This window comes from Uloborus diversus, chromosome 7, assembly GCF_026930045.1.
Source record: "Uloborus diversus isolate 005 chromosome 7, Udiv.v.3.1, whole genome shotgun sequence".
Classification (NCBI taxonomy): domain Eukaryota; kingdom Metazoa; phylum Arthropoda; class Arachnida; order Araneae; family Uloboridae; genus Uloborus; species Uloborus diversus.
The window spans coordinates 4,932,935-4,948,418 of NC_072737.1; the positions used below are offsets into that span (position 1 = coordinate 4,932,935).

The 15,484-nt window shown below is 36.7% G+C and overlaps 1 protein-coding gene across 1 annotated transcript in view; it reads right to left on the reverse strand.

Annotated features, from left to right (window-relative positions):
- Positions 1-15,484, reverse strand: part of LOC129226065 (SEC14-like protein 4) — a gene marked incomplete in the record, with an annotated part of 76,639 nt that overhangs the window by 46,452 nt on the left and 14,703 nt on the right. The window contains 2 exon segments of the mRNA XM_054860647.1: positions 2,071-2,140; positions 4,001-4,103. Coding sequence (XP_054716622.1) covers positions 2,071-2,140; positions 4,001-4,054 — 124 coding nt within the window.

Genomic DNA, 15,484 nt, shown 5'->3' on the forward strand with positions numbered 1-15,484 from the left:
ATGAGAAGAAAAGTACTCCCCCCCCCCCCGCGTTGTTAGTAGGCAAAGTAAAATAGTTAACATAACTTACCTTTTCCAAAATGAACAAATTGGAAATTTGTTTTGAAACTCGCAGTTTATAAAGCAAAAACCAACGTAATTTATAATAAATCTTGCACTGAAACATATTTATTTTTGGCAGTAAACTCGTTAAGGGTGGTTTTTTTCCCAGGCAGAAAACTTGAAATGGAAATAAAACACAAAAAAAAGTCTTTAATATTCATGTAATTTGCTATATTTGAAAGAATATTATAGCATTAATGCTTGAGATTTCTTCCTTGTGGCCACCGCGAGAGTTAGGGGATGAAATGGGTTCAGTGACTTTCCACCGGTAATTTTTCGAAGCTGAAATTCCAAAAAGTGCAATTTAAGATGACCTTCATGATGTTAGGGAAAGGGGCTTTCGAAACACTCCCCACGGAATTATTACGAAGTCGAAGTTCTAAAGCGCAATTTTAGAATCCCGCTTTCAACGGAAAAGGGAAAGCGGATCCTCCAAGCATGAGTAAATCCGATACGCAATAAGAGGAAAGTTAAAACAACAACCGCCCCTACTTTGAAACGAGTTGATGTGTGCATCATATGACTTCCTTTTACCCCAACTTAATGTTACTTCCCCATTATTGGCAATTTTAATGTGATTCAATAGTTAACTCTATAAATATCACCAACAGAGTGGCCAAATTGAAACCAGATTTAAAAATAAATAAATATATATATTTTTTAAATCGCCAAATTTATCGCCAAGTTGGCGACAAAACTTGGCGACCAAAAGACTGGCGATATATCGCCACGTGTTCGCCAAATTAAACACCACTTGAGTTTGCATCGAAATTAACAATGATTTCCCCCAAAAAAGAGGCAAACGCCCCCTTTAGAAACACCCGATTGCATCCAAAAGGGGAGGTGCGGAACTAGACTTCACTAGGAGTCTACGTACCAAATTTCAACTTTCTAGAACATACCGTTCTTGAGTTACGCGACATACATACGCACATCGCACATACATACGGACGTCACGAAAAAAGTCGTTGTAATTAACTCGGGGATTGTCAAAATGGACATTTTGCGTGTCTATACGTTCTTAGGCACTTATCCGCGTGTGGTCGGGTTGAAAAAAAGAAAAAAACTGAACATTCATTCGGGGGTGAGCAAAATGGAAATTAAGGTCGATTTTTGAGTGAATTTTTTTTTGCTAATACAATACTTCCTTTTTACTTCCTTTTACAAAAAAGGAAGTATTGTATTCGCGAAAAAATTTTCACTCCAAAATTGGCCATAATTTCCATTTTGCTCACTCCCGAATGAGTGTTGAGTTTTTCTTTCGACCCTATCACACGTGGATATATGCCTAGGAACGTACAGACACCTGAAATATCCATTTTGACGATCCCCGAGTTAATTACAACGAGTTTTCTCGAGACGTCTGTATGTACGTATGTAAGGTCGGATGTGTGTATATGTGTATGTATGTCGCATAACTCAAGAATGAATGTCCTAGAAAGTTGAAATTTGGTACTTATACTCCTAGTGTGGTTTAGTTGTGTACCTCCCTTTTTGGTTGCATTCGTATGCTCCAAAAGTGGTCTTTTGCCCCTTTTTTGAGGCGAAATCATTGTTAATTTCGATGTAAACTCAAGTGATGTTATAATTTGGCGGACACTTGGCGATATAACGCAATCTTCTGGTCGCCAAGTTTTCTCGCCAACTTCGCGACAAATTTTGCGATTTTTTTTTTTTTTTACTTTTTTTTTTTTTTTTTTGTTTTTTGTGACCTTACTTTTTGAAACACCTACGTCGTAAGAAGGCTTTGTTTTGCGATTCGGAAGTCTGATGCAGGTTCTAGTTGGCTTCTGAATAACTGCCATATTCACCAGCCGAATCAGGCCCTAGTCAGGCACTCAAGCCTCCCGATTAGTTGAAGGCCTCCAAGAGGCCATTCAAATTTTTTATTGAGGTTCAACTCGGCTGGTGAATATTGCTCTGATTCCGAAAACTGGTGGACGGGCAATGACATGATTATCTTCTTACCTCTAAGGAACTGAAGCAGGAGTCTGTCATCGTGCTTTGGCTTTAAGACGTCGGAAAGAATTCGGCGAAACTGGAAGGAAATTATAAAATAAAATTAACAGAACGAAACGAAAACACATTATGTTGTTCACATTACTGGACTCACATGAACTTAAAACTTTGTCGCTTTGTTTTAACAGTATGTCGGGAAAGTTTATTTGGGTATAAACAAAGCCTAACAGTTTCATTCAACGTTGCTGATTTTATGAGATAAAAAATATATTTTTGATCTCTGCCCGCAGCGGTACTGTTAAATTTTCGCCACGGAGAGATAGCGGATGACAATGAAACGGAAACATTTGTATCATTTGTTCCTTTCTTCTATATCTAATATATAGAAGAAAGTATTGGATTCGTGCAAATTTTCGAATTTGGAATTTTGACGGATTCGGACGTTTTGAGGTGTGCTGAGTCCATTTCGACTATTTTTGGAAAATGTCTATCTGTGTGTGTGTGTGTGTGTGTGTGTGTGTGTGTGGTGACCAGTTTTTATGACCGCTCTACAGCTCATACTACCTCATGAAATCGAACGAAATTTGGTACACATATGTGCCCCTATGTGAATTTGTGCCCATTGGTTTTTGGCACGAATTCCTCCAAGGGGGGTGGAGCAATGGGACGTTTTTCGAGTTACGCGTGCTTGCTATTCCTCAGGAAGTAACTGGCGGAATCAAACAAAATTTGGCCCATATGTTGCCATTAACAGGAACAGGTGCTGATTCAATTTTGGTGTCAATAACTTAAACGGGGGTTGAGCTATAGAGCGTTTTTTGTCGTCAATTGTGACTGCTGTATCTCAAGAAATAATGAACGGAATGAAAGAAAACTTTATCGGCAAGTAGCCCTTAGTGGGTATAAGAGCTGATTTTATTTTGGTGTCAACAGCTAAAAAGGGGGTAGCGCAATCGCCTGTTCTTTTTTTCCATTGTGAGTGCCCTATCTCAAGAAGCAATGCTACGTTCTGGTTGAAATTTGGAATATATGTGAATCCATATGTAAACAGGCTTTGGTTCAATTTTGACGCCAATCGCTCCAAGAGGTGTTTATTTTATTTTATTTATTTTATTTATTTATTTATTTTTTTTTTTTTTTTGGCGAATGAAAATAGCTTTATTAATGCAACAATAAGAAAGATAAATCGTAATAGATTGTCGTCTGCGTATTTCTCGTGATTTTAATTGTATGGAAATGACCGGAAATATTATCTCAATGATTTAAAATTTTTAACTGTTGCCATTTTATGTTTGTTAACGAATAAAATATTTAATTAATTCAAGCAAGGCTTTTAAAATAACTTTCAATTTTCGCTCTTTGCTTTGCTTTTGTATTAATTCAGACATTGGGATGATCGTCAAGTTTTTGCATGCGTAATTTTGTTTTTGTTGGAAATATTGCTTCCTCGTCAAGCATGGGGAGGGATTAGAAAAAAAAGAAAAATATAGAAGAAAGTTTCGTGATGGCCACAACATACTAGTTTTTATTTGGCAATAGATAGGATCAGCGAGAAAGTGCCTCTTTCTACTCATTGAGAAGAGATATAATGGTGGGAATGAAGCTTTTCTTTCGTGAAGCCCACACCCCAAGTCACATGACAGATTTTAAAGCAAAGCATTGGAAGAAGTCAGGTTTCTTTCGCTTGTTTCACGCAGAACGTGCCAACCATTCGTCGTTGATGAGTCACGTGACTTGGCGTCATTAGATCAGCTTTTGCTAAGCCAATGATTGGAACTGTTCCCTCCATTTTATTCCTGTCTAAGTTCCTACTCGACGCTTTCTGGCTGATTCTATCTGTGACAAATGATGTTTCCGCTTTAAGGTCATCCACCATCTCTCTGTGGTCAAGCTTTAGTCGATTAGCCTGTCACATGATTGAAATTAAATGATCACTTACCTCCTCGAGATCCCGCGCTTGACTCGGGCTTAGATCCTCCAAGTGGCCGCTCATTTTGAAATCTTTTCGTCACCGCTTCTCACCCATTCGACTTTGCAATTACCTGCAAACAAATGTGCATCATGGATTAAAAAAAAAAAATTAATTTACAACAAAATAAGTAGTCACTTAAAACATTGCTAAGACTGCCATTGGTGTGTCTCCTTAAAGTCGTATTCATCAACCAGTTTAAGCCTCCGTTAGACAACCGAACCACCGATTATAGCCTTCTTATGGCTCATTCATTGGCCGATTCGAACATCCGTTAGATATTGGAATCACCGATTGTAGCCTTCTTACGGCTTATTCACTGGCCGATTCGAACATCCATTAGACAATGGAATCAACGATTGTAGCCCACTTACGGCTTATTCACTGGTCGATCAGTTTCAGCCTCCGTTAGACAACCGAACCACTGATTGTAGTCTTCTTATGGCTTATTTCACCGGTCGATTCGAACATCCGTTAGACATTTGAATCACCGATTGTAGCCTTCTTACGGCTTATTCAATGGCCGATTCGAACATCCATTAGATATTGGAATCGCCGATTGTAGTCTTCTTACGGCTTATTCAATGGCCGATTCGAACATCCATTAGACATTTGAATCACCGATTTTAGCCTTCTTATGGCTTATTCACTGGCCGATTCGAACATCCGTTAGACATTGGAATCAACGATTGTAGCCTTCTTTCACGGTTTATTCACTGGTCGATTAGAACATCCGTTAGACATTGGAATCACCGATTGTAGCCATCTTACGGTATTCACTGGCCGATTCGAACATCCGTTAGACATTGGAATCACCGATTGTAGCCTTCTTACGGCTTATTCACTGGCCGATTCGAACTGCAGATTGAAACCATATTCAACTTTTTTGAATGCTTCATTCTGTGACTCGGGTATGTGACAGTGGTTCAAGTTGGCTGATGAAAACGCCATTAGTGACCTATGACCTTGTCATTAGTGTGGTACAGCCTCGTCTGGGGTACCCTGAAGCATGGAATTGCCCCCACAGACTCATTCATCTCTGCTCTTCGGTGCGTTTCAAGTATCAAATTAGAAAAAGAATATTAGAAAAGAAACGAAAACGACAGATTGAACTTTATGGTCAACATTCAAAAACTAAAAAACGTTTCCATCACATTTACCCTTTTCAGATTATAGGTAATGGGGGGGGGGGAGCGTCATCAACTTGAAATGATATTCAAAATCTTGGTATGTACTTGCCTTTGTTGCAATAGGTTCTTAAGATATGAACCTACATTAGTACATTATTATTAAAAAAAAAATTCTTACTTACAAAATTGGTTTTATTAAGTTTTGGAAAAAGGAAGTTATCTTACTACACCCTGTATTCTATATAGTTGATGTATTCATTCATATGGGTTCATTTAGGTACGTACTTGATTCTAATATTTGATGAAACAAAATGAAAAGAAATTCTCGGTTCATCACTCGAGTATTCGCTTGATGAGAAAAACACTCACAATTCAACTACGCCAACTAGCAAACCGATGATCCCGCGAATCAAAGACTAATTTTTGCATAACACATCGGGCAGCAAGAGAAAATTGCAAGGAGAATAATAAATTTAGGTTCAAGGTTTATTTATTTATTGAGCAATCACGATTGCTTATTGTTCTCACTTGACTGTTTTGATGTGCTATCATTACATTTTCCCGCCAGCACCCTCTGCAACATCACCGTCGACCGGCTCCTTACAATGCTGCTCCTCTAGCGAAAACCGTCTCCAGGTTGCATCCATATCCTACACACACGCGCATACATACACAACTGCGCACACACAAATATGTACACACACACACACACAAACACATACATACACACAAACACATACATACACACACACGCATACATACAGACACCTACACATACATACAGGCACCTACACATACACACACCTACACACAACTACCACACACTCATCACACTCATGCCTGCACACAGACACAAACACATATGCCTACACACACATACACATTCCCCACCACACACAAACATTCATACACACAACTACCCACACACTCATACCTGCACACAGACACAAACACACATACCTACACAACCATGCACATACCCCTACACACAAACACACATACACCCCACACACAAATTAAACACACATGCCTACATACACACACACTTGTGATTGCGAAAAACATAATTTGAATTCAAGAGATCAAAATTCAAATTATTTTTTTTTTATTTTTGTTTTGTTTTAATCCATCTGTATTTTGGTTATTTAAGTCATTATTGTTTCACCTCGTTGGAGCTCATGGACGAACACAATTATTTTTTTCTCTCAATTGTTGACTTTACAGCTGAATCTTTCTGCCAAGAGCGGATACAAGGAAGGGGCCTCCTTCAGCCGAGATACTAGAACTTTTTTTCAGGTTCATTTTCGATAATGAAGTTCCAGAAACGCAATTTTTAGTAGTCACCGATGATGTTAGGAAAATTGGAACTCTTCCCCAAAATTCTTCTGGAAATGAAGTCTAGAAAACGCAAAGCACATCCACTTATAACTCTAGGGATAGGCATCAGAACTTTCTACAAATATTTTTTCTAATTTGAAGTGCGAAAGAACTCCGTTTTAGACGATCTTAGACGATATTAGAGATGGGTTAGAGGGCTCCTTCTGGATATTTTTCGAATCTGAAAACTAAGAAACACAGCTGTAGGATGTCTTTGATTACGTAAGAGCAAGCGATGTGGTTTAGTACACTCTTGAGAAAATTTTTAGAAATTGAAGTTTTAAAAAGTAAAGAGTAAAAAATAACAGCTTCCTCCTTGAAAATTTTTTAGATCCTCCCTTGCTTTCAGCATTGAAAAAGGGTTTTTTGAACATGTGTTAGAGCGTTATTTCCCTTATTATTAGCAGACAAAGCTTTGTTAAAAACCACTTTTTAGAGTCCAGTAATAAAGGAAAATAAGAGTCATGGTCACAAATTTGTTTCTACTATCTTAAAAAGTAATTTCATGCACTGAAAGCGTGCTTTTCTCTAATCCTTCAGATAGGAGTCATCCAAGCGGAGCACATAGGATTGCACAATTCTAAATGACCAATCACAATCAAAGGTAATTCTAAACCAATCATTTACTAAACTGGCAAGCAGTGCCTGAAGTCGAAGATACTTTCTCTTAGATTACGGTTCGACAAAACTCGTGCACTTTGGGACAAAACGTTTTCGTGGGCGTTTTTCAAGCAACCGCGACCAGCTTTTGGGTTATATTCCAGAAAAAGAGTGCAGATATTACGTGAATCATTTCTTCCATAATGACGTTACACTCGACCGCATGCGGAAATTTTCCTTCAAGAAAGTCATCAGTAACAATGTAAAGGTCAAAATCGAACGATCGACAATCGATATTTTCTCTTTTAATATATGTTATTGTTTTTTTTTAAGAAGATTTTAAAGCAGTTCAGGAAAATGTTCTTTTAAAAAGTTAAAAGAAGCTAATTTACTACTGCAAAACCAAGACAATTCATAGAATTTTTTTTAGGGTGACTAGTGACTTGTCTTTTTTAATTTCCTTTACTTTAATTGAAAAAAAATAAACTAAATAAATTATCAAATTTAATACTAAGTTATTGAGTAAAGATTTTGTGATGCCTTGAATTCAGTTCAGAATCGCCAAATTTAAAAAGCTTTTAATTTTTATTCTTTTACTAACGTAAAAAAAAAATACTTAATTTGAATTTTTGGCATCTTGAATTCAAATTATGTTTTTCCCAATCACGAGCGTGTGTGTATAATGCGCGTGTGTGTTTGTGTAGGCGCATGTGTGTGGGTGCGTGTGTATGTATGCATGTGTGTGCATGTTGTGTACGCAGTGCTGTGTGTGTAGGCGTTCGTGTGTGTATGTATGCATGTGTGTGAGTGTTGTGTATGCAGTGCTGTGTGCGTACGCGCGTGTGTGTAGGCGTTCGTGTGTGTGTGTAGGTGTGTGAGTTTGTATGCACGTGTGTGTATGCGTGTGTGTGTAGGATATGGACGCAACCTGGAGACTGTTTTCGCTTGAGGAGCAGCATCGTGAGGAGCCGGTCGACGGTGATGCTGCAGAGGGTGCTGACAGTAAAATAAAATGATAGCACGCCAAAACAGTCAAATGAGAACAATATGCAATCGTGATTGCTCAAAAAAAATTATTTATTTTTTAATTGGTAGGTAGTGAGTCAGCTGATATATCACCATTGCTGGTGCTATTGAATAAAAAAGTTTATGCATCAATCATTTACAAAGCATGTGAATTCATACTTCTTCCCCCCCCCCCCTTCTACCTCCGCCTTCCTTAAAGATGACTCCTGCTGATATTTCTCAGGTCCTTGCCTTGAAAATAAGTCCAGGCGAGAGGCTCTAGTCCACTGAAGATTGAAAAATCCTCCTTGAAAACGAACAGTTGCAGATAAAGTCGTGCAAAAAACATTTCACATAAAAGTTCTACAATATGGAAAAACGCAGCAGGCTGTAATGAAAAACGATATTACTGGTTTTCCTTCCTCCAAAAATTTTAAACTACATCTTTTCTTTACTAATAATAAAGCTGAATGTCTGGATCTCTGTCCGGATATCTGTCAGGATGTCAGTGACGCACATAGTGCCTAGACCGCTCGGCCGATTTTCATGAAATTTGGCACAGAATTAGTTTGTAGCATGGGGGTGTGTACCTCGAAGCGATTTTTCGAAAATTCGATTTTGTTCTTTTTCTATTCCACTTTTAAGAACATTTTACCGAGAAAATTATCATAACGTGGACGAGCAAATTATCATAACGTGGGCGAACAAGTTATCATAACGTGGACGAGCAAATTATCATAACGTGGACAAGCAAATTATCATAACGTGGATGAGCAAATTATCATAACTTGGACGAGCAAATTACCATAACGTGGACGAGCAAACAACCATGACATGGGCAAGCAAATGAACATACCAAATTGGCGAGAAATTCATCGTCCAATATTTGTAAATATACAGGTACAAACCAAATGACTTTTTAATTTTCTACTACGGGCAAAACCGTGCGGGTACCGCTAGTACAAACATAAAGCTTAGAGGTCAGGAGAGATCCAGGTTTTAGTTCTGGAAGAGACCGTTTTTGGAAGAGAGAGAGAGAGGGTGGGGCATGAGTGTCAGTTTTGAGCATAAAAAAGGAGCATATTAGGGTTAAATTTTTTGAAATATTAATCTCCGAAACGCAGCTTTAGGCTATACTCGATCGCTTAAAAGAGGGCCATTCGCTCCCTTAGGATCCACAAGCCAGCTTGGGGAATAGCTTTACATTTCTTTCTTTTTTCCCTACCTAACGACTTTTACCCATTTTCCATTGACACATGCAATCGGCAACGAAGTCATACTTTTTCAGGATAGAAATTAAAGCACAAGCAAAGGGTTTTTAAACACCAGTCGCATGATCTACATTTCTTTCAATATTTTATTTCATCAATCTTCTCCCAATTTTAGAACTTCTGCGGAAATATTTCAGTTTATACATACATATATATATATATATATATATATATATATATATATATATATATATAGTGGAATTTTCGCTTACAAGTTAAGAGCATGAGCAAAATTCAAATTATCAGTCAAATTTTTGTATTGAAATTACTTTTTTTAATGATTACTAGCTGCATTGCCCGGCTTTGCCCGGTCTACCTTGAAAATAAAAATTGTGTCAAGTGACGTATATTCAACAATCAGGCGTAAAAAAAAAATAAAAAAAACATCATGATTTCCCTTCCAAACAATGACGGCAGATATAAAATACTTTTAAGAAATTAAATCCAGAAAGATGGATTTAAAATACGTAGCCATGGAAACACAAAATAAAATAAGTTTGAGGAATTAAAATGCAAAAGAAAATGGTTCACAATTTGAATGGAATCGAGATTTCTTAAACTTGATTTAAAAACGCTTGTAACTTTTTTCCTTTCGAGATAAAAGCTTATTTTTGCGACCATAGGTCGAGTTTGATCTGGAGTAAAAAAGGTAACTTTTTCCAATGGCGTCAAAAAGAAAACTGTGGGACAATTCCTTCACTTTTGATTGATTTATTTAATGAAGAAAGTAGTGCCTAAATTTCAGCTAAGCCTAAAAAAATTCGAGCTAAAAGCGCAAATAACTCCCGCCGTAATAAAGTTAGAGAATTGAAACAAATTGCGTAGAACGCGGAAAATTCTACCCTTTCTAATGATATGTAAAATTAATATGTGCAAGTAATTTTTTGCCCCCATATTTGAGAATTTATGGGAAAATTGGACGTAAATTTGAATAAAAAAAGATCTATTCATCGAATTTTATTCGAACTGGTCTGCAAACCTTTTCAGGACTTAAAGGAACAAAGTGTGAAAATTTCAGCGCAATCGGCCGGGTAGTTCTCGAGTTTTGCGAGTTCAAACACACAGACGCTTTTTGGGGACTTCATTTTATACTATGTAGAGATTATGAATCATCAACAAAGATTTGAAATAATGATTTTTTTTTTAAATAATCAATTGATTTAAATCATCCATAGTAAAACGCGCTCACGATTTGTGTCCTTTCGTGATCTGATCGCTACTGAAGGCGATCAACTTTTTAAAAGCAATCAATTAATAAGGCAACATAGATGTATTTTAGCAATGATATTAAAAGTAAATAAATAAAAATAACAGAAAAAAAAAAACAATCATCAGTTTTAACCAAATGAAAATGACATCTGAAAAAAACCTGTCTTTTCCTCCTCCCCCCCCCCCCCCCCAAACGTAATTTAATTATTTTATTTTTTACACAATTAGAAGGAAAAAAAACACTTTTATTTCTAAAACTGACAGATGAATAACGAATCATTTTCGAAAAATTATAGATTACTTTAATTTCCAAAGGTCATACCATTCTCTAGTGGCAAGGTACATGCATTAAATGAAAGGTAAAAGTAGTTGAGTTATACAATAAATGGGAAAAAAAAATACAAAAATGCAGCTATTGTATGAGAAAGTAGAGAAAAAGCTTATCAAACTTCTGTTACCTAACGTGTCGTGTCTAATATGCGTGACGGTGGACTGGTTTAGTGACAGTCACGTGCCATGTTATGTCATAATGAAGGTTGCCGAAAGGTGGTGGGGATTTACGCAAAGCGATTTTGTGGGTCGATAATTGTCCTCGCTTCTGGAAAGGCTTAAGAAGTGGTTTAAGCGACTAACATTCCATTTTTTGCCGCGTTTTTACAATCTTTAAAATAATGTCGTTTGAAGCAGCGATTCTCAACGTTGGTCCGGCGGACAGGCACACAGTGGGGCGAAAACGCCAAAAAGCGCTTATAAATGGGTTTTTTTTTTCCTATGATAAACCAATTGAGGATTAAGGGGACCGTAGACCTTCCAAATAGCTCAAATCGGTCAAAAATATGATTTTTATTCCGTTTAAGTAACAATATATGAAGTGTGCTGAATCGTATGAAAAAACCTCTTGTTGATCTGATGTTTTATCGCGAAGTTATATGCGTTTAAAAAAGAGTAAACAGAGCGTATTTTCCATTAAAATGGCTGTAAAACATATTAACAAAGTCGAAAAACTAAGTAAAACTATGTGTCAAACATGTAAACTAAGTTTCAATAAACTCTTACATTGGTATTAATGTCAAATTTTTAGTCATCGTGAAAATATCTTTCGGGAGGTATTAAAATACGACGAACATGAAATGTAGTTGAAATTAGACTTTAACGTCACTTATCTCGGACTGGAAAATTTGATGCGACACAGACTGAAAAAAGCTCCATGCTTCAAATTTCGGATCATGATACTTTGGTAGTAGTTTGATAAAACTGGATATGCATTAAAGTTTAAGAGAATTTTATGTTGCTTAAAAATATTGAAGTTTTGATTTTTATGTAATATTCGCAACGAAAACTATTGCTTTACGCGAAAAAAAATACCGTGCAGTTAATAATGGACCAATCCTTAAATGGATACCCAATGTTCTTGGCAATGTTCTGTTCTTTGATAAAATGCAAATTGTTTCAGAAAAGAGAAAAAATTGAGTCGCATGGAGCATTTTAAAATTTTTATTTTAAATTTCAAAATTTTTAATTTTAATTAAATACTAGCAAAAATACCCGGCGTTGCCTGGGTCAGTAATAATTATGACAAACAATAGTTACTTGCTCCTGTTTTCTTTTTTAAGCGAAAGAATTTAAAACAAACCTCTTTGACGTGATTAAAAATCGAGTTTCTTCCTTACTCATTGATTGTACTAAAACAACAATAAGTATAAAGAACAAAATAGTATTCAATTAGAAACGAAAGCACGACATTTAAGCATATACAAATTTGAAGAATTTCCGAAATATGAAATTAAGCTTTACATATTTAAAAAGATTTATCTGTTAGTACTTTTTTTTAAAATCTAAAACCTTCTCTGTATGGCTATTGATGTACGAACTGTTTTAAAAAATGTAGCCGCCCGTGTTCCCCTTACACTTGCTTTAGTTATTTTGGGAAATTTCAATTTTTGTGGACACTTGGTGCTGTTTAAAATCTTACCAAATTTGCAAGAATCATTTTGGGACACTTTCGATAATCCTCCCCCCTCCTTGCTAATTTTTATTATAGAAATATTGTTGCCAGATGCTGAGATACTTTTGGTCAAAATAAACTGGCGCTATACGGTTTCATCCGAAATGTTTCCAAAATAAGTAGTAAAATTTGGCGATTGTTTCAAATCGTGCAAAAAGAAAAATTAATGGAAGTTTTTGTGCGGTTTATGGATTTGGACTATTTAGTTGTTGAATTATTCTTACACAGTATTTTTTTAAAGTATCTTTGATTGGCGATATTTTGTTTATATGGTGAAAGCTGAGAAACATTATTACGTAGTCTTTGGGCTCAAAAACAGCGACAGTGGAAAAAACTGCCAAATGCATCAGCTACTGAAATCTTTCTGAAAAAATTCTGGCGATATTTCTGCTGGTTGGTTGGATATAGTGAGCAAGTGTCCAATCAGCATAAATAATAATAACAAACCATTAATTACATAAGTTTCCTTTAAAAGTAAAATGATCAGCCAAATCCATTTATTTTTAGCCAATCCTGTGGGAAAACGTTGCTTTAAGATTTGACTTGAGAAAAGCCTCAAAAAGTCAGACGAAACGCAAAAATATTCAACAATACAACAATTCTTCGGAGTTGAGATGACACACTAAATAATGACTTGGGTTGATGAAAGCCTTCGAACAGGGAACAAAAAAGCTCATAACTCGTTTTTTATACAACTTAGAAACTTCGAACAGATGCTATCTTCAGCAGAAAAATTGGCGCTTTCGATGGACATATAATGTTAATATGTGCATGTTTTTTTCCACCCCCATATTGGGGCATTTATGCGAAAATTGGGACTAAAATTGGAATAAAAAGGGAACTATCAATCGGATTTTTTTCGAACTGGTCTATAAACCTTCCCAGTACCAAACTGAACAAATGGTGAAAGTTTCAGCCAAATCTGCCGGGTAGTTTCTGAGATCTTAGGGAACAAATTTACCAAACTCCATTTTTATATATATAGATTTATATTGTTGCATTTTTTTCCCTTGATATTTTGCATGCTAATAAACTTACTAACTTTAATGCCAAGTTTCATATTTCAAAATTAATAAACAAAAGAAAAAGCTTTCAAGGTCCACCGTCCCCTTAATAAATTTGCACAGGACTGGAATTTTAGATCGCTTCGTCCACTACAAAACTGAAGGGAGCCTTTAGAAAGTTGAAGAACCATGAATGCGGGAATTTACAAAACTTGCTTTTAAGCTGTCTATAATTTTTTTTTCCTATAGGCGGGTATATTTAATTTCTCTCGTGACCAACGATAGTAATAGGACGAAAAAAAATGAGTAATTGAATTCTCAAACCGAAAATCGGTTTTGACCAGCACCGAAAACTTGGGAATTCAAGGTTATTTTTTCAAAACACTACAAAAAAATGTCCTCTTATGTCCTCTTAGAAATTAATATTAATTAGTCATAAATGGTCTGTAGAAAGACCCTGAAAAAGAATTAGTCGCGTAAACCTGCGAACTTTGAACCCTGAGCTCAAGCAAATCGAGAAAAATCCATAACATGTCTGTGTAAACAAACAAGCGAGTGAGATTTAAAAACACTTTTAAATCGCTTTTTGGGCCGTGGTAGCCCGATCCGTAGAGTGTCAGATTCGGGACCAGAGGGTCCTGGGTTCGAACCTCGATGGTCGAAGACCCACCGTCGTCATTAAAGGATACTGGGCGACGTTAAATATGCTCGTGGTCTCAATGTCCTCCAAGTGAAACGAAACCTCTGGGGGTGCTAGTACTAGGTAGAGCTATTAGCTCCTGGACTAGTTCTAAATTCTCATTAACTGTTCGATCCGGTGATGGTGCTGCCATCTATCGGTATATAAAATAATGGAGGCAAGGCACTTAGTATGCAGTCCTCGACATAAATACAGTTGTAGTCAGTTGTGACTCGGAATAGGAAATCGCTTTTTGGCGTTTTCGCCCCACTGTGCGGCACTGGTTTGCAGAAAAATTAGAACGTCGGAGATTTTTGCTCGTCCAATGCTAGAGTGCTGAACTGATTTTTTTTTTTTTGGGGGGGGGGGGATTCTTAATTTACCGTGTAAAACTTCGAATTTTACGGAAAATGTCTGCATCTATTTAAAATATACATTAGGATCAGTAACAAAAATCAATATTGCAATACTGTCTTCAAATTGGATTAAACATTAATCGGACAATACTTGCCGAATAAGGACATTTTTGGGAGATCGCAGGGACATTCCATGACCTCCCATCGGGGCACCCCGGAGCTGAGCACCGGTGAGATTAAAATTTAAACAATGAATGTTGCATCAAAAGAACTTCCTCGAGAAAATATCCATACAATATATTTTTTTTCACCTAACAAACAATCAGGGGCGCCCCGTTCCCCAATTTTTGGTAGGGCGGAAATTCTCAATTCACTGACTAGAACTCCAAATTTCGTCGAATGATGACTTCTGCCGAATCGTCAGACAAAATTTGCCGAATACGGAAATTTTGGGGAGGTCACAGTGACTTCCCATCGGGACGCCCCTGCAGACAATGCTTGATCTTTCTTTACTGATAATAAAGCTGAATGTCTGGATGTCTGTCAGGATCTCTGCCTGGATGTCTGTGACGCGCATAGCGCCGAGACCGGTCGGCCGATTTTCATGAAAATTGCCACAAAATTAGTTTGTAGCATGGGGTGTGCACCTCGAAGCGATTTTTCAAGAATTCGATTTTGTTCTTTTTCTATTCCAATTTTAAGAACATTTTACCAATCTGTAATTTGTGCGTTTTTTACTTCATCATCCATTATTTATAAATATGTAGGCTAACCAGGATTCGTACTAAATTTCAGAAATTAAATGGAGGAGTTTTGAA